At 50.9% G+C, this 19,565-nt stretch overlaps 1 protein-coding gene across 1 annotated transcript; it reads right to left on the reverse strand.

The window, feature by feature from the left end:
* Positions 1 to 2,536: 2,536 nt before the first annotated feature.
* Positions 2,537 to 19,498, reverse strand: Tfr2 (transferrin receptor 2). Its single transcript, XM_051161227.1, is given in 20 exon segments — positions 2,537 to 2,983; positions 6,077 to 6,217; positions 6,524 to 6,751; positions 6,853 to 6,937; positions 7,015 to 7,091; positions 7,260 to 7,327; positions 7,420 to 7,483; positions 7,585 to 7,667; positions 9,904 to 10,023; positions 11,325 to 11,488; positions 12,309 to 12,400; positions 12,402 to 12,449; positions 12,536 to 12,652; positions 14,812 to 14,934; positions 15,028 to 15,139; positions 15,215 to 15,355; positions 17,545 to 17,731; positions 17,835 to 18,081; positions 18,336 to 18,389; positions 19,248 to 19,498. Coding segments are annotated over 19 exon segments (2,406 nt in total). The 5' UTR covers positions 18,369 to 18,389; positions 19,248 to 19,498; the 3' UTR covers positions 2,537 to 2,707.
* Positions 19,499 to 19,565: the final 67 nt, after the last annotated feature.

Consider the following 19,565-nt stretch of genomic DNA (forward strand, 5'->3'; position numbering starts at 1 on the left):
CTGCTCAAAACAAAACCATTTAACAGAAGTACAGCAGCCTCTGTAGATAGACCAAAGACACCAGAAAACAGATATTTTGGCCCTCTTCTGGCCTGCAGGTATAAAGCACTCATATACATTAAATAAATAAATAAATCTTAAAAAAAAAAACTAAAAAAAAATCTGCCCTTAGTCAATATGCCTAGACTAAAAGAAAATATCTAATCCAGTCCGTTAAAGTCGTCAACGTGACTGTATCTTACATCAGCTAAAACCCATGCCACTGGGGTTAGGCTTTGAACTTTTTCCACACCTACTTTATTTGGGGTGCTTTAATGCTCACATCTCCCTTCCAACCCACCTATCCTAGATAGAAGAGAAAAGAGGTTAATAGGAACAGAAGAGATAGACCTTTCTTATACTCAGTTCCTTGGAGCAATTCCATTGGCATAGTCAGCTCGATTCCAATAGACCAGTTAAGCAGTAAACCAGCAATGCAGTGAAGGTGACTGAAACCTCAGCCGCTGCAACTGAACCAGCAGCCAGATACCTCAGCCTTGAAGCTTTTGCTGGAGACTACAGCTGACAAGTTTTGGGATTTTGCACATACCGCTTCAGAGGGCTAACGTTCATGGTGGCAGAACTGAGATAGCAGGTAACAGAGAGCTGGAACAGTCCCCAAGAGCTCACATCGCAAACCACAAGCATGAAGCAGAGAGCATGCTGGGAATGGCATTAGTCATTTGAAACCTCACATCCCACCCCAGTGACACGCATCTTCCAGTAAGGCAAACAGCCACCAACTAGGGACCAAGCATTCACACACCTGAGACTTATGTGGGACAGCACATTCAAAGCAGCACAGTTCACCAGCTGGAGTTACAGGCAGTTGTGAAACAATGGAAGTAGGCACTGAGAGTCCACTTCACATCTTCTGGAAGGTCTCGGCAGTGTTTTTCAAAATAGGATCGTGCTATGTAGTCCTGGTTGGTCTGGAACTTTCTTTTCTTTTCTCTTCTTCCTTCCTTTTTGTTGTTGTTGTTTTGTTTTGTTTTTCAAGGCAGGGTTTCTCTGTGTAGCCTTGGCTGTCCTGGACTCACTTTGTAGACCAGGCTGGCCTCAAACTCACAGAGATCCACCTGCCTCTGCCTCCCAAGTGCTGGGATTAAAGACAGGCACCACCACTGCCCAGCATTCATCCCTCCTTCTTTTCTGTCTTTTCTTTTTTTCTTTTATTCCTTTGGTAGCTGTCCATCTTACTTTTCATTTTAAAACTTTTTAAAAATTACATTTATTTAGTGTGTGTATCTATGCTTGCTTATCCATGCATGCGTACATGGAGGTGGTAAGAGGACAGCCTGCAGTCATCAGGCTTGTTTTGTTTTTTCTTTTGTGGTGTGTGTGTGTGTGTGTGAGAGAGAGAGAGAGAGAGAGAGAGAGAGAGAGAGAGAGAGAGAGAGAGAGACAGACAGACAGACAGACAGACAGACAGACAGACAAACAGACAGACAGAGACAGAGAAACAGAGAGACAGAACGTCTGCCTTGGAACTCACAATGCAGTCCAGTTTTGCCTTCAACTCAAGAGATCGATTTCTATCCCACACAGACTCCCACAGCCTAGTGTTGAGATTACAGGCATGTGCTATGATGATTAGCCTTTTTTTTTTTTTTTTTTTAAAGATTTGTTCTACTTTTATGTGTATGGGTATTTTGCCTGCGCATATATGTTCTGTACATTTTATGCATGCAGTGCCTATGGATGCCAGAAGAGGGCATCTGATCCACTGGAACTGGAGTTACAGACAGTTGTGAGCTGCTTTGCAGGTGCTGAAAATTGAACCCATGTCCTCTGGAAGAGCATACAGGCTCTTAAGCACAAGGCCATTTCTCCAGTCACTTGTGAATGTTTACCTATTTATACATTTATGGGCACACCACACATTTGAAGGTCATAGGAAAACCTGTGGGAGCTGGATCTCGCCTTTCACCCTGTGGGTCCTGGGTATTGAACTCAGGTTGCCAGGCTTGGCAGCAAGCCCCGGTTTCTGATGCGTTATCCGCTCCCGCCCCCCACACGTCCATTATCTTTAGGCAGGTCCCTAAGCAACAGAACAGCTATTTCCCCCACCCCCCCCATGTCCACAGCGTCTTGCAAGCCTGCTGTCAGGTGCCCTCTGTCCCTCCTTCCCTAGGTCTCAAGGCAGGTATAAGGAATAATGATGGCGTGAAAAGGAAGCTAAACTGCTTATGAACAACAGATGTTACCAGTTGGTTTATTGACATCTAATCCCCTTGGGCCTCCCACCACAGACCACCCGTTTGTCTTAAGATAATTAATTACACTACTCATCTCATTCACTAAGAAAGCTGGCCAGATCCCAGTGCCCACGTAATCTCCAGATACCCGCAACTTTGCTTCTGGGAGCAGAAGGGTCAGTGATAGGAAGAAAGCCCAGGGACCACGTAATCTCCAGATACGGGGGAACTTTGCTCCTGTGAGCGAAAGGATCAATGTTTGGAAGAAAGCTGTTTTCTGGATAAACGACGGTACGACGGTACGACGGTCACACCGAGAAAACATGGCTCACCTACACTGCAGGACCAAGGGTGTTTGTTGTCAAGGCTGATAGCTTGCAATTAGAAGTGCATAGGGCACCTCCATTCACCTGCACCACCCAAATAGGGAGACAGGAGAATCACGTGGGACTCAGGGAGGTCTTCTTGTCTCAAAAGTTATTGTCGATGTTCCAGACGTCGCCACTGAGCGCGTTGGCTGCCCCCTGCAGCGTCCATGTGAGCAGCGCCAACTGGCGCCGGAAGCGGCTCTCCTGGAAGCCCAGACCTGGTGCCAGACCGGAAGAGGTGGCTCCAGAACTATTGGAGCGCAGCATCCGCAGGTGATCCAGCAGAGCACCCAAAGTGTGGTCGCCTTGGCCCAGGAAGATGTGACGAAATGGGGAGTCCGCCGGAGACACATACTGGGACAGGAAGTAGAACTCCACCTGCACAAAAAAGTGAAGGCAGGTCTAGATGCCAGGTTGTCTGCGCCTCAAGGCTTCCCGTCACTCTTTCCTCTGACAGAGCCTAATACACCCTGAGGCCCTAGTACCGGCTTCACAAGCACAGCTCAGAAGCTTCGTCCAGGCCCACTTCCCTTAGGCTGTCCAATTAGAAATAGCTGCCTTATGACGTCATCAGTAGCCAGGGAGAGCCGCGTGGGTTCCAATCCTTTCCTACCTGCCTTCCTTTTCAGATTTGTTATTTTGTGTATGAGTGTCTTGTGTGTATGTGTGTGCCTCACACATGCGCCTGTCACCAGCAGAGGTCTGAAGAGGGTGTCACATCCCCTGGGAGTGGCGTTACAGTGGATGTGCCTTGCACTCTCACCTCTCTTGGGTGTGTGTGTGTGTGTGTGTGTGTGTGTGTGGAGAACAAGGTTGCCAGCTAGTTAAGTCTTCCTCAATCACTCTCCACATTATTTTTTGAGACAGGGTCTCTCACTGGACCTGGAACTTGCCAATTTGGCTAGATCAGGTAGCGAGTGAGCCCTGGTTTCTGAGGTCCAGGCATCCACCACTGAGGCTGCCTGTTTACATTGTAGCTGGTGCTTAGAATTCAAGACATCAGGTTTATGTGGCGGACACTTTACAAGCCAAGCCCTCCCTCTAGCCTTCTTTGTTTTCCTCTGAAACAAAGACTCGCTGTGGTAGCCCAGGCTGACCTATAATTCACTGTGTAGACCAGACTGCCCCTCAAGCTCACCATTATCTTGACCCAGCCTCAGGAGGCCTGAGATTGTGGATTCACAAGTGTGCGCTTCCACATGTGCATCACGTACACCTGTTAAAATGTCTGCTCAATAGTTCACGTGTGCCTGTGGCTGCAAACAGAACCTCTGTGAGCATAGCTTCTAGGATATGTCACCTAATCACTCACAGGATCCTGCCCTACAGAACCAGGGATATCTGGACATAGTGTCATTTGCATGCCGGCATCAACTTCTTAAACATGACATTCAGAGGCTGGGGACGTGGCTTAGCGGGAAAGCACGATGCATTTGGTACCATCCCTGATACCCACACTTGTTTCTTTTTCTTTTATTTTTCCTTCTTCCTTCCTTTCTCCTCCTCCTCTTCCTCCTTCTTTAGCTAGGGTCTCGTCATGTTGCCAAGGCTAGTTGTCTCAACCTCCCAAGAGATAGGAATACAGGCACCTCCACACTCGGTTTTATTTGGTACTGGAGATGACACTCGGGGTTTCATGCATACCAGAAAGCATTCTGCCAACTGAGCTACAGACCTAGCCCATTTTCTTTTATTCTTTCTCTTTTCTTTCTTATTCCTTCCCTCCTTCCTTTTCCTATCCCATTTCTCTCTTCTTCTTTCATGATATTGAGCACAGGCTACAGTGTCAGAATTCCTCGTCTTTAATTTTGGCTCCATCACTTACTTCCCTAGGGATAATGGGTAAGTTACTTGGCTTCTCTAAGCCTTAGTATCGGCCTACTGGCATCCTCACAGCAGGAAGTCATGCTGTTGAACAAAATGGAGTATAGCCATTGGCCCCTGGTAGCTCTCTACAAATGCTAGCTGCTATTATTATTATTATTTATTTGTTTATTTATTTTTGGTTCTTTGAGACAAGGTTTCTCTGTGTAGCCTTGGCTGTCCTGGACTCGCTTTGTAGGTCAGGCTGGCCTCGAATTCACATTGATCCGCCTGCCTCTGCCTCCTGAGTGCTGGGATTAAAGGCGTGCCGCACCACGCCCAGCGCTAGCTCCTTTCATCACTATCAAACTCTTTCAACCCTGCCTGTGCGTTTTTTCCTACTAAACAACTCCCATCGGTCCAGGCGCCCCCTACAGGCACTTGTTGCCACCTGCGGCTGGTACCCAGGACAGCCTTCTTGAAGTCAGCTTCCTCCTCAGGTACTCTCTCCAGAATCCTTTCTACAAACTCTGTTTTGCCCACCTCACCTCCTTGTAAGACATTTTCTTGATGCCCAGACACTCAAAATCCAAACTCCTGAGCCTGGCCTGGAGGCTCATGCGTGTAATACTAATTACTTGGAGGGATGAGGGGATGGGGGAGGTGAGCATCAAAAGTTCAAGGTCGACCTGGGCTACAGAGTGAATTCAAGATTATACTGGTCAACCTAGGAAGGTTTACTGCTTTCAAAATGTGGGTTGGAGACATGGCCAGGTGGTAGAGCACCTGCCTAGAATCTCCCAGGGTGGGGCTAAGGGTGTGGCTCAGTGGTAGAGCACCTGCCTAGAATGCCCCAGTGAGGGGCTGGGGCGTGGCTCAGTGGTAGAGCACCTGCCTAGAATGCCCCAGTGAGGGACTGGGGTGTGGCTCAGTGGTAGAGCACCTGCCTAGAATCCCCCAGTGAGGGGCTGGGGCGTGGCTCGGTGGTAGAGCACCTGCCTAGAATCCCCCAGTGAGGGGCTGGGGTGTGGCTCGGTGGTAGAGCACTTGCCCCATCCCTCAGTGAGGGGCTGGGGTGTGGCTCATCAGTAAAGCACTTGTTTAACAGGCACAATACCCTGATTTTATCCCCACCACCACACACAAGTACACAAAACATTTCTTCAGCTATTCAAAGGCTCCCCCAAAGTGGTCTCTGATTACTGCTCAGCCCTCCACAGGGTCTCTGTTCTGGCTTTGCTGATCCATGCACAGCTCCCAAGAAAGGCCGGATCCACTTGCCTGCCTCACCCTCCACCCTGCAACGTCCTTTTCCTTGCATTCAATCCATGTTTTGTCTGCCCTTCAAGACCCAAGGTACACAGTCTAAAGCAGAGGTCTGCAAACTTTGTTTCTGCAAAAAGCCAAAAAAGGCTTTGCAGGTTAAACGCAGACAAAGACGAAGCTCAGGCACGTCCCATCCGGTTTATCACTTGGCAAAGCCTGGGAAAGTGACAGGTCTTCTCGCCTGGCTGGTTTATGAACCCTGTAGGTCCGGTATAGTACGCCCAGAAGACAGGCACAGAACAGCCAAGAGAAAGCCTTAGGGGCGGAATGCCGGGTCGTAGGATAAGGGACCCCACCCCCCAGGTCAGAAAGGGGAGGGCCGGGGCCGGGGCGGGGCCTCACCCTCATGATGCGCACGTTGTACATGCGCATCAGACGCTCGTCGCTCTGCTCCGAGCTGTAAATCTCCTTCCGCAACTTCTCCGCCGCCCGGATGTAGTCCCCCCTCGCAGAGTATACCCACTGCAGGGTTAGCCCGCGGGCCTGTGGGTGAGAGACACAGTTTGAGACTGACAGACTGTCAGTTTGAGACTGACACCAAAGCCCTGGCAGGGAAGGGGAAGGGATTACAGGGAGGCGACCAGGCCTGTGATGTTAGGGATGGTAGATCCCAGGAACGTGGGTCGTACTGGATATGTCCTCGGGGGATTAGGTGACTGGAGGTAGAAGTAAATGGGGCGAGAGATTGCAGGACGGGACCTAGATCTCGGGGCTAAGGAGAGGTGAAGCCAGACACTCCTAGTGATGAAGCGTCCCTGCAAGGCTGGGAGCGGGATTGGTGTCTTGGACCTTGAGGTCCCCAGAGAACTCATTAAGGTTGCCGATGTGTCCCAGGACCACGTCCCCATAGCGGCCGAAGTCGAGTGGCAGCAGGTGATCATGGCTCAGTCGGATGAGGAGCTGGCCGGTGAGCTGAGCCACTGCTTGCGCTACGGCGGGCAGGCGACCTCGCAGCATCTTGTGCAGATTCTCGTACGTGTCCTCCTTGGTGTGCAGGAATGGGTACACCCGATCATCCTGCCAGGACATGGAGGGGGCTTGGGCGCAGGAACATGATGCTGACAGGCTGAGGGCCTCGTGTCCTCGGGCAAGGGCCGGGGAGTCTCACCTCCACTCACCTCTACGAAGGAGAACTCCACAGCTGGGACCCCCGCAAAAGCCGTGAAGGAATACGCACTGCTGTCCATCGGCAGGGGCCGAATCCTGGGGACAGGCAGATGGAGGCCTCTGAGGACTCAGTCTCTCCTCGGCCTCCACCCGCAGGGTTCATTTCAACTTACACTTCAGCATCCCAGCTGGGATTGGTGAACACCAGTTGTTCATAGAGCGTCTGTCCGCTGTGGTTAGGGGAATCTACCTGTGTCAGGATGAGGGACACAAATAAGGCTTGCCCCTTTGGGGCTGCACTCCCACTAGCTTCTCTCTCATATCCAGTCCTGGTCCCCTCCTCATCCCCCGTCCCTCCCAACTCCCCTGCCCCCCTAACCCCTCCCCCCACCCCCCTAAACACCCCCCCCCCTCTTGCCTGCTTCAGGATATTTTCAATGAGGCTGATGAGAAGGGGGCTGGTCTTAGCGTGGAATTTGCCATCTCCTGAAGAGAAGGGAGGAATGCCAGGTTCAGGGATAGATCCCGTGCCACAGATGGACCTGAGAGAGCCAGGAGGCAGCATTGCCCCAGCTTACCCAACACTGAGTTGTCCAGGCTCACATACACTACAGCTTTGAGGTGTAGCACGCTGAGGTAGCCCTGTGGGTTGGGAAAGAGAATGTGAAAGAAAGGTCCTGCCCCCCCCCCCATGCACACACCCCTGCCCATTACCTGGTTACATGCCCAGAACCCCAATTCACCTCCAACCATTCCATGGATCCCACGCTGCCAAAGTCACCTCCATCCCAACTGATGAACAAAAGACTTCTTCGAGGTCTGAACCCTATGACGCAAGAGAGATGAAAGATAAGGCCAACACTTCCTCTCTTCATCTTCCTTTATCCCTTTCCCCAGAGGGTTTCTAATCTCTCTTCATGAACACAGCATCCCAGCCCATCCCACCTTGGTTCATCCCTGACTCAATAACAACACTGGAGTGAAGTCTTCTTCTTCTTCTTCTTCTTCTTCTTCTTTTTCTTCTTCTTCTTCTTCTTCTTCTTCTTCTTCTTCTTCTTCTTCTTCTTCCTCTTCTTCTTCTTCCTCCTCCTCCTCCTCCTTCTCCTCTTCTTCCTCCTCCTCTTCTTCTTCTTCCTTATTTTTTTTCCAAGACAGGGTTTCTCTGTGTAGCCCTGGCTGTCCTGGAACTCTCTTTGTAGACTAGGCTGGCCTCGAAGTCACAGCGATCTGCCTGCCTTTGCCCCGAGTGCTGGGATTAAAGTCATACACCACCACACCGGGCCTGGAGTGGATTCTAAAGGTGCAGTTTCTTGCTTAATTGTCACTCGGGCCATGGACACTCATCACATTCCAGTCTTTATTTAGTTTTTAATGTATGTGTGGGGGAAATGTGGGTGTGATTGCCACCTTGCTGCCCTTATTTGTTGTTTTAAGACAGGGTCACATGTAGCCCAGGCTGTCCTCAAACTCCCATATGTGGTAAAAGAAAACAGGCAGCGGGTCAGTGGTGGTGTGCGCCTTTAATCCCAGCACTCAGGAGACAGAGGCAGGTGGATCTCTGTGAGTTTGAGGCCCGCCTGGTCTACAGAGTGAGTTCCATGACAGCCAAGGCTACACAGAGAAACCCTGTTTGGAAAAAACAAAACAAAACAAAAATCTGCTTCCACCTCCAAGTGCTGTAATAACAGGTGTGCGTACCATGTCTGGCTAGTTAATATCTGAAGTCAACATACAAATGGATTTTGCTGTGGAATCTTCACACATGTGTGCCTTTATGCTTTGTTATAATCAGTAGAGTGGATAACACCTACCTTCCCCCCTCTCCCCTTCTCTATGCAGTACTGGAGACGGAACTCCTGCATGCTAAGCAAGTACTCTACCACTAAGCTACATCCCCACCTTTTTTATTTTTATTTTTTTAATTAATTAATTAATTAATTTTACTTTTTGGTTTTCTTTTTTATTGTTTTGTTTTGAATCAGGGTCTTGCTACGTAGCCTTGACTGGCCAGACACTTCCAGTGGGAGCCAGGCTGGCTCTTGAAGCTACAGCAACCCCTCTGCCTCAGCTCCTAAGTGCTGGAATTACAGGTGTGTGCCACCATGCCTGGCTAGGTTTTTGGGTCTCCCTATGTAGTCAGAGATCACCTTGAATTCCTGGTAATCCTGCTTTCATTTCTGGGCCCCACCGTGCTGAATTTTATTTATTTATTTGTATGTTTACTTATTTGTTTACCTACTTACTTGAGACAGGGTCTCTCTGTGTAGCTCAGCTGTCCTTGAACTCACTCTGTAGACCAGGCTGGCCTTGAACTTAGAGTTCTGTCTGCCTCTGCCTCCCCAGTACTGAGATTAAAGGCATGTGCCCACACCACCCAGCATTGACATTTTTTTTTAATTAAGTTTTTGCTTTCTGTTTGTGATAGGGTCTCATTATGTAGACCAGGCTGGCCTCCACCTCAAACTCAAGAGATCTGCCTGCGTCAGCCTACAGAGTACTGATATAAAAAAACATATGTCACCATGCTAGATTTTTTTCAGAGGGAGATGTTTTGGTTTTTTGTTTTATGAGACAGAGACTCATATAGCCCAGGTTGGCCAGGAACTCATTATGTATTTAAGAATGACCTTGACATCTTCATCTTCCTGCCTCAGTCTCCCCAGGGCTGGACATACAGACATGCCTGGCCAACACATTAAAAAAAAATTAAAGATATTTTTGTGTATATGTGTGCATGTAATGCGGTGGCCTACATATGGAGATTAGGGGACCACTTTGGGGAGCTAGTTCAACTCCTTCTACCACGTGGTTTCTGAAGATCAAATTCAGGTCATTGGACTTGGTAGCAAGTATCATAACCCACTGAGGCATCTCACTGCTCCCCAGGCTAACACACGGATGAGGAAGCACTATATTGGTGAAGTTACTTACCCACACACTGGATACTCCAATCGTGGGGCTCAGATCTAAGTGACTTCTCCCCAGAACATGCCACCTTTGTTTGACCCAGCCCTAGCTCGGGACACAGCCCCAGCTCACCCGGGTCTTAGCTCTGACCTTACCGTTGCTGACCATGGAGGAAAAGGTCCGAACCAGCTCCTGCAGGATGGCAGTCCCCACTGCAGACTGCGCTGCTCCTGGGCCCCACGAATCCCTCTGGGCCCCGATAACAACGTAGTGATCTGAGGAAGGTATGTGTAGAGGCCACATCTTCAACTGACAGGGTCTCCCCACGCAACTCTGCAGGGTGCGGGAGCCCCAGAGCCTTGTTGCCTTTCTCTCCAAGTTCCCCCAGCCAGCTTCCATGCTCCAGTCCCCATCCCCGCCACCCCCTGCCACACAGACAGACAGACAGACAGACAGACACACACACACACACACACACTCAGAGCTCTATAATCCTGCTGTGTCAAAACTCCATGCTTATCTCTCTTGGCCCTGCCCAGATGACCTGATCCTTCCTTAGGCATTTGAGGATTCAAACACACACACACACACACACACACACACACACACACACACACACACACACACACACACACACTTTCCTCCACTCCCTTCTGGAGACAGAATTTCAAGTAACCAAGGCTGGCTGGCTGAAAACACCTCATTTTCCTGACCCCCCTTCCTCCCAAATGTCAGGATTGCAGGCATGGACCACCGTGTCAACGGTGTATGCTGTAGCTGGGGTTAATCCCAGAGTTTCTCCCCATACTAGGCAAGCAATGTATCAGCTGGGCTACTGCTGGGGACAGTCTATTTTGCTCGTTTTTTTTTTTTTTTTTGTTTTTGTTTTTTTTGGCGGGGCCGGGGGGTTGTTTTTGTTTTTTGCTTTCTGTCCTACACTGGCCTTGAACTTCTGACTTCTTAACTCTTGGTGTGTGCCACCACTCCTGGCGCCTTCCTCTGCTTCCTACAGGGTCTCCAGACCCAAGCTAGGTAGCCTAGGCTAGCCTTGGACTTATAATCCTCCTGCCCACACCCTTGAATACTAGATGGCAGATGTGAGCTACCAGGCCTGGCTAAATCCTACGGACACCCTGGGCTCCGTTCTCTCCCTGGTCAGACTGGTTCTGGATCCTCATCTCAGTGTCACCCAAGGTCTCTGTCTCCCCTGGCATTCATGGGTTTCCCAAGTCTCCCCTGCCCAAATCTGCTCAGCAACCTTTGATTCCCCACTACCAAAGTCATCTGTTCAGTCTGGCCTTCGTTTGATGCTTGGATCTGTAATATAACATCATCTGACACGCACTTGCTCACCATCCCCCTCCACCCCCCACAATGCACGGGGAGCTCACTACAGAGCAACACTGCCCATTTGGAGGGCCCTCACTCACTGCCACCCCTCATCTATGCCTTGTCAGTGTCCATTTTTCTGGCCACCACTCCTGGCCCTTCCAAGGCCTCCTGCATCAGTCCTCGCTGGTCAGGCTCAGGAGCAGAGCCTCTTAAGGGGTGGGAGATGCTGGGCAGACGGGCCCACCTGGCTCTGCGAAGCCCTCGATGCAGGCAAAGATGTTACTGATGGGAGTAGAAGCTCTGTGGTTGTTGACCACAAGGCGTAGGCTCGGCCCAGGTCCCAGCCGATAAGATGAGCCTGAGAGGTGTCCTCTCCATTCCTGGGGAGCCACAGGGCCCTTGAGCTTCCTGGAAAGAGATGGAGCAGAAAAGTCTTGAAGTGGCAATGTCACCTAGGCTGCAGAAGCACCTAAAGCCCCACTTCATTCTTTCTTCCTCCTCCTCTGGTTCTAGATCTTTGCCTCTGAACCTCGCTCAATAGAACTGTGCAGCCTGGCGGGGGGTGGGGGAGGCGGGGGGCGGCATGGATAGTGGAATAGGCTGTGTCCTGAGGAAGGGTCCTCAGCACTGTGAGTGTCCCAGATGGTGGGACCTATTAGAAGGTGTGCCCACCTAAAAGGTCACCTCTTGTGTGTGTGTGTGTGTGTGTGTGTGTGTGTGTGTGTGTGTGTACAACTTGTGAACTTGTGAGAGTCTGTCCTCTCTGAGTATGTGAGACTTAGGGACAGTCTTCAGGCTTGGTAGCAAGTGCCTTTAGCCACTGAAGCTTCTGGCTAGGACCCCTTGCATTTTTGTTTTGTCTTGTTTTTGTTGTTGTTATTATTGACAGGATCTGCACTTGGCCCGAAGCTCATTAATTTAGCTAAGCTGGATGCCAGTGAGTTTCAGGGCTCTGCCTCTCTCTCTCTGTGTCTCTCCATGGCTGGAAAGAGAGACATGTGTGCACTTACTCAGGGTTCTGTTTGTTTTTCAACATGGCTTCTAGGGATGTAAATCAGGTCCTCGGCGTTGAACAGAAAGCAGTTCACTGACAGAGCTAAGTCTCCAGTGTCAGGTCACCTCCTTATCCACAGGAGGAACCTTATAGCTAACTTCAGCTCCCAATCCCTAGTCTCCACCTCCCCCCACCCCCATCCCCGCTCCCAGCCTGTCTCCCCTGCCATCCTACCTGAGCAAGTGATCAGCAACGTCTGCGCTGATGGGTTGGGCAGGGATGCTGGGAAGGCCCGAAGACTCTACCGGAGGGAACTGGGTTTGATTTGAAGGAAGGGAAGCCAGGCGTGTAGGGGTCTCCAGTTCCCAGGTGCACCTAAAGGGGAGGAGGAAAACTGAACAAGCCCTACTCCTGTACCCTTGGGCCATAGAAGGCAGCGCTGCCCTCCCCTCAAGACTCACATGTCCATACACGGCCTGGTGGCTGGACAGGCCTGGCTTGTGAGGGTCCTGGGAGAAGTCTGCTGGGTCGGGGTATATTAGCACTCCTTGGGCCCCAAAGTCCTGGGCAACAGCTACCTGAGGGAGGATAGAGAGGCAAGGAAGGTAAAAACAACTCCTTTCATCTGTACCTGTGAATCTTTTTTTTTTTTTTCCTCTCTCTCTTTTTTTTTCTACTTATTTTTTTATTAATTTATTCTTGTTACATCTCAATGGTTGTCCCATCCCTGTGGCTGTGAATCTTAAGGAGACGGTGTGTAGACATCACCTGGCACTTGCGTTGCAGCCCTCCCTCAGTGCCTCTGTAGCACTTAAAAACCTGTGTGTTTGGGGCTGGAGAGACGGCTCAGTGGTTAAGAGAACTGGATGCTCTTGCAGAGAACCTGGGTTTGGTTCCCGGCACTTAAATGGCAGTTCACTACTGTCTGTAGTTCCAGTTCCAGGGGACCTGACACCCCCGTCTGGCCTCCAGGAGCATCAGGCACATAATGTGGAGAACAGATACACACAGAGGCAAAAGGCACCAACACACATACTAAAAACAAACAAACAAGAAGTCCTGGGCCACACGGACTCCCGTTCTCTTTTCTGTCTGGTTTGGCCAAACCCCCTGATTTTGCTCTCACTGCTAACATTTCTCTTTCACTACTGAAATTAAACCCAGGGCCTCGCACATGCTACATGCCTATGTGGGTCAGAGGACAACAGCAGGGAGCCAGGACTCTCTGTCCGCCATGTAAGTCCTGGGGGTCTAACTTAGTGCATGAGGCTTGGCCGCAAGCACCTCCATCTGCCAAGGCATATCACCTTCCTCTCCCCAACCCTGTTTCTTTCTTTCTTTCTTTCTTTCTTTCTTTTTTTTTTAAGATTTATTATGTATATAGTGTTCTTCCTGCATGTACACCTGCACACCAGAAGAGGGCACCAGATCTCATTATAGATGGTTATGAACCACCATGTGGTTGCTGGGAATTGAACTCAGGACCTCTGGAAGAGCAGTTGGTGCTCTTAAACTCTGAGCCATCTCTCCAGCCCCACCAACCCTATTCATTTTGAAATGGGGTCTCTAGCCCAAGCAGGTCTTAAGCTCCCTATGTGGCCAAGGGCAACCTTGAACTTCTAACCCTCCTGACTCCCCATCCTCGGGGCCGGGATTGAAGGTGTATGCTATCCCACCTGGTATATGCAGTGCCAGGGAGCCAAACCCAGGGTTTCCGGCATGCTAGGCAAGCACTCTACCAACTATGCCACATCAAAAACCAGTATGTTCTTTTATTTGGGGGAAAAAAAAAATTACGTGTACTTATTTATTTGTGTGTCAGGACAACTTCTAGATGGGTTCTCTCTTTCCATCTCACAGGTCCCAGAGCTTGAATGCAGGCTTGGTAGCAAGTGCCTTTACTGCCTGAGCTATCTTGTCTGTCTCTCTAGTTTAGTTTTTAAGATGGAACCCCATATGTTCCAGGCTGGCTTCAGATCTTTTTTTTTTTTTTTTCCTTCAGATTCTTTATGTAGCGGAAAAGGAGTTTGGAGCCTTCCTCCTGCCTCTTCCATTGGGAGCACTTAGATGACAGGTGTGTGCTGCCCCATCCAACTGTCAGTTCCATTTTTGTTATTTAATTTAAAAAATTGAGACAGGGTCTTGTATAACCCAAGCAGGTCTTGAATTTACAATCCTCCTGCCTCAGCTTCCTAACTAGCTGGGGTTACAGGTTGTTTCTCCTTCTCCTTCTCCTTCTCCTTCTCCTTCTTCTTCTTCTTCTTCTTCTTCTTCTTCTTCTTCTTCTCCTCTTCTTCTTCTTCTTCTTCTTCTTCTTCTTCTTCTTCTTCCTCTCTTCCTCTTCTCCTCCTCCTTCTCCTCCTCCTCTCCTCCTCCCCTCCTCCTCCTCCTCCTCCTCCTCTCCTCTTCTTCTTCTTCTTCTTCTTCTTCTTCTTCTTCTTCTTCTTCTTCTTCTTCTTCTTCCTCTCCTCTTCCTTCTACTTCTCCTTGTAGCCTTGGCTGTCCTGGAACTCGCTTTGTAGACCAGGCTGGCCTCGAACACACAAAGATCCACCTGCTTACTGAGTGCGGTGATTAAAGGCGTGAACCACCACGACCTGGTGACCAATTATTCTTAAAATGTGCCTGGTTTGTCTTTTCTCCAGGTGACAGCCTCCCAGATCCCTCCCATGACGACACGGGGTTCCCCAGACCACTTGCGCCTCACCTTCCACGCAGTCCTATTTAGGATCCTCACCTTCTGGGCGAAACTGGTAATCCCAGCTCGCACAAGCAGGAGGCTGCCAGCCAGCTCCACGCCCTTGGCTTTCAGGTCCTGCAGGTCCTCCGGCCGCCCGTAGTGTGCATACACCAGCTTGCCCTGGGGACGCGGGGGATCTGTGAGGCACACTGCCCTATCCCAACCTCTACCCACCGAGGACGTGATGAGCTCCTCATTTCGGGAACCTCTCACCGTGGCGTTCCCCGTGGCACTGTAGGGACAGTAGACTTCCGGATCCTCCAGCGGTAGCTGCTCCTGGGCGCTCCCAGCTGCATCCACCCAGTGCAGGGTGTTAGGGCGAGTCCTGAGGGAGGGGAAGGTGAACAGCCCTGGCTGTGCAGACCCATGGCTTGCCCCTTTGTTGCGCCCCCAGACTTACAGGTCCGGGAACTGAAGGCCCACATAGTGTGTGTCAGTCCACACGTGGTCCAGCTTCTGGCGCGAGAGCGTTTCGAGGATGTCTTGGACCAGGGTGGCCATCTTGGCTGAGCCGGCCACGCGTTCCCGGAGGCTGGTCAACCTGAGCAGAGAGAGATCACACTGCGAGCCAGGAAGGGGCCTCCTATGCCCCTACCCCACTCCCTTGCAAAAGTGGGAAAAACCAGAGACCAGGTGGTAATGCACGTCTGGAATGTCATCTAATGCATCCCAGGCTAGCCTCCAACTCAGGTGAAAGCAGTTAGCTCAAACCACCTTTAGACTTTTTTTTTCCTGTTCTATTTTTTAGACAAGGCTATGCTGAGTTGCCAAGGCTAGCTACAGACTCACTTCAACTCCAAGTAGACACAAGCACAGAAACTTCTCTGTTTTAGCTTCCTAAATAGCTAGCATTACAGGCCTCTGCCATCAGGCCCAGCCAAAGTAAAGTCCTCCAGAACCCCGAGATTAAACAGGAAGGAGTTTATCAGCACATCCTTCCATGTCCTGGACCCCATCCCACTTTATTTTATTTGTATTTATTTGTTTATCTACCTATCTCTGTGAGTGGTGTGTGTGTGTGTGTGTGTGTTTGTGTGTGTGCGCTCTGGTCCATATGTTCACAAATACCAAACATGACAGCGCGTTGAGCATGTGGAGGTAAAAGGACAAGTGGGAGCCAGGTTCTCTTGTCCCATCACTGTGACCCTGGGGATTGAACTGTGGCTGTCAGGCTTAGCAGCACTCTCCTTTCCCAGCTGAGCCATCTTGCCAACTCTGAATCTCACCTCCTGACTAGACTTTTTGAGGTCCTGGTTCCCTCCTGTCACCCTCCCTGAATTTGCCGGCCTCTCTATCTGTCTTGGGAGGAAGCATATGTTGTTTGACATTTCCAGAGCTTTCAATTTGTCTTTTTAAAACAATTATTATTATTCCTTACTATGTTGTATAGAGGATGTGAATTTAGGAGAATTAAGCAGTGGGTAACTCTACCCATTTCCTGGTTCTCATAAGGTTCTTTGGAGTGGGTTGGGGAGGGGGACAAAGTCTCATTTGCCTGGAGGTCACTGTGCAGGGAAGGGTGGCCTTGAACCTCTGACCCTCCTGCTCCTGCCTCTCAGGTGCTGGGATCACAGGTGTGAGCCACCACACTCAGTTAATGTCATGTAGGGAATCTTGCTAGGGCAGTTCTCTGTCAGCCAAGCTATAGCCCCAGCCCCTGAGTGGAGGTCTTTCAGCAAGATAAAGCCGTAGATTCTGATCAAGCTCTCAGCAGTATATCAGAAGATACATTACGATCAAGCTTGGCAAGGGAAACGGTGTAGCCAAATCGCTGAACAAACATCAAAGACAGCACTGCTTTAGCTTTGGCCTGGGTGCAGAGGCGGGAGGAAAACCTAGGAACACACTTATAATCCTAGCGCTTGGGAGGCTAAAGCCAGAGTTTGAGGCCAGCCTGAGCTACATCTCACAGAAGCTGAAACCAAAACAAATTAAACCAAACCAAACAGGCAAGGGACTAGAGACGTGGCTCATCCTTAGAGTACTCGTCTACCGGCATGCAAGGCCCTAGGCTCAGGCCCCAGAACTGCAAACCAAAATGTTGCAAAGGGCCAGTGAGATGGCTCGGCGGGTAAGTGGCGCTTGTGGTCAAGCCTGAGGACCTGGGTTCAATCCCTGCTATCAGCATGTTAGAGGGAGAGAACCAACGACTGCCTCTGACCATTACCCATGTATACCACCGTGCTCCCCTAAATAATAAATAACCCCCCAAGATCAGAGAGGGGGGAACCCAAAGAGGGAAAAATCATGTGGTTCTCTCAGTACACGCTGAAAGCTATTGAAAACATTTTCCACACCCATCTCCGTTACTTGTTCCCTACATAAAATAAAATGCAAACATCATCTAACTTTACAAAGTATCTATGTCTCTGAGACAGGGACTCGTGCATCCCAGGCTAGCCCTCAACTCACTATGTAGTCAAAGATGATATCGAATTCCTCGTCCTGCTGCATCTACCTCCTCAGTGCTGGGATTAGAGGCATATGCCACCAGGCCCTGGTCCCTCTGTTTTCACCCACCCAGATGCCTATCTGCTGAATAAACCACCCTCAGTGTCTCAGGTCCTGGGATACCTGTTGTCTGCTGTCCTTTCAAGGACCGCTGAGCAGGGATGCCAGAGAGGAAGGTGGAAAAGACACGAGAGGGCACGTAGGCAACCTGGGAGCTGACAGGGTTCTGAGGTGATACAGGTGGACGCTGGGCCAGGCAGGAGCTAGGGCTGCTCTTACCTGATGGTGTCCTCCAGCCGCCCCTCCCCAAGGAACCGAAGAAACATGGCTTGGAGGTCACTCCAGTACAACGTGCCCTGGCGGGAGTCGAGGCCTAGCTCGGAGTTGGCATCCTCACTGACCACCAACACGCTGTCCCCGCATGCCTGGCAGGACCCTCGGAAGACGACGTAGCCCAGGAGGAAGGCTGGCAGGTGGGAAGATGGGGGGTTCTCTTGTGCCTTCTTCAACTAGACCCCCCAGAAATCCCACCCCTCTTCCCCGCTCAGGAGGAGGGAGGATAGACTCACCCCCAGTGAAGATCAGCAGGGTGGTCAGGACCAGATAGGGGGCGGCCTTTCGACCCACTGCAGCCCAGGGGATGAGGACTGTCCTCCCTAGGCTGGAATCTAAGGGCTCAGGGCCTTTGAGTTCCATGGGGCAGAACTGGGTAGGCAGCTCAGCCCCTTCCTCCCTGTCTTCCTCCTCCAGGTGGCCCAGATGAGGGCCTTCCACACGTCTGTAGATGGTCTGAGAGGGCGTAGGGGACCACCGTTGCTGTGTGGGAGGGGGAGGTAGGCATGAGATGAGAGGAAGGGGCCTAAGGATTGGGAAAGGATTAGTCAGTGATGGTGTCACTAACTCAGGCAGGGTGGGAGCTCTAAGAGGGAGGCTGGTGAGGAGGGACCCAAGAGGGACAGGTGGGCGGGGCCAACCTTATGCATTAGGGAGGGACCTGAAGGAAGACCTAATGTGTATAACCCCCACTCCCCACCACCCCCACCCCCGCCCCGTCTGATTGATGGTCTTACCGCTCTCTGCAGTAGACCCCGAAGTTGCTCCATGCTTGTGCCCCCTCCTGAACCCTGCAAGTTAACACCCCCCTAGTGATAAACCGTTTGTGGGAGCCCCAGAGGGCCCCTTATCAGCCCTGGCAGGCAGCCTGAGCCTAGGCCATTCCTCACCCCCCATAAGGGTGGGGGCACAGTCTGGCCTCAGTCCAGCCTTCCAGACATTCTCCCTAGCTCACGCTACCTACCCTTCCACAAACCCCACTGCTGCAGGCTGATGGCAAAACGATCAGTTTTTTTTTTTTTTTTGAACCTCAGGGTAGACTTTGGCCACCTTAGTTCCCGTCACACGTTGGGGGAGGCGGGCTTAAAGTGAGGGGGAAGGGGAGATACGGGTAGGTCCTTCCTTTTTTTTTTCTCCTGATTCCACCTTCTCTCAGTGTCCTGGGGGGGGGGGCATCCCCAGCCCCCTTAGAAACTTCATTATGACAATTTCTGCCCCGTTCCCACCCCCTTGCACCTGGTTTTTAGGTTCCCCAACATACAGCCTTTCAAATAACCCATTAGCTGAGCTTCCTATCCCGACCCCCCTGCCTTAGGTAGACCCCCAAACCAGCGGCATCTTAGTGGGGTGACTTGGTGGTTTAATTAGACCATAAAGTTGTCTGTCTGGACTCTGGTTGGTTGCTGGGGAGGAAGTGTTGTTAATGAGGTAAAGGGGTCAAAAGGATCTGATGAGTGGCTCCTGGGGTCAGGGAACTCTGGGTCGCAGTCCACCTCACCATTAGGGAGCAGAAAGAGTCCTGGCCAAGTCACGGTCCTCCGCAGCACCTCTTGGCTCACTAAAGGACTTAATTAGGTATTTCTGTTTTTTTGGGGGGGGTTATTTACAACTCTCTAAGAATTTGATAGAGGACCACAATCGCACTTTACCCTCCAGTTTCAAATCCAAGCCTCGCCAAGGACACCAGGACCTGCAGCTCTCAATGGGAAAGTTCACGGCCTACCTCACCCTCACTCCGGGTCCGGGTCTCCCCTGGGAAACTGCAGGTCCTACCCAGGACTAGAAAGCTCTGAGAGGTAGGGGCTCACCAGTATCCCAACCCTGCCTCGGGCCTGTCAAAGCCGAGTCCTGAGTTGGGAAGACACAGCAGCCAAGCTCGCCTTAACAACAGGTCCCTGGATTTTTTTGGACCAGCCTCCCGGGAGTCGCAAAGCCCTTCTGAGGCCAAGCCCCCTAGAGCACGCCCC

This window comes from Acomys russatus, chromosome 19, assembly GCF_903995435.1.
Source record: "Acomys russatus chromosome 19, mAcoRus1.1, whole genome shotgun sequence".
In the NCBI taxonomy this organism is placed as follows: Eukaryota; Metazoa; Chordata; class Mammalia; order Rodentia; family Muridae; genus Acomys; species Acomys russatus.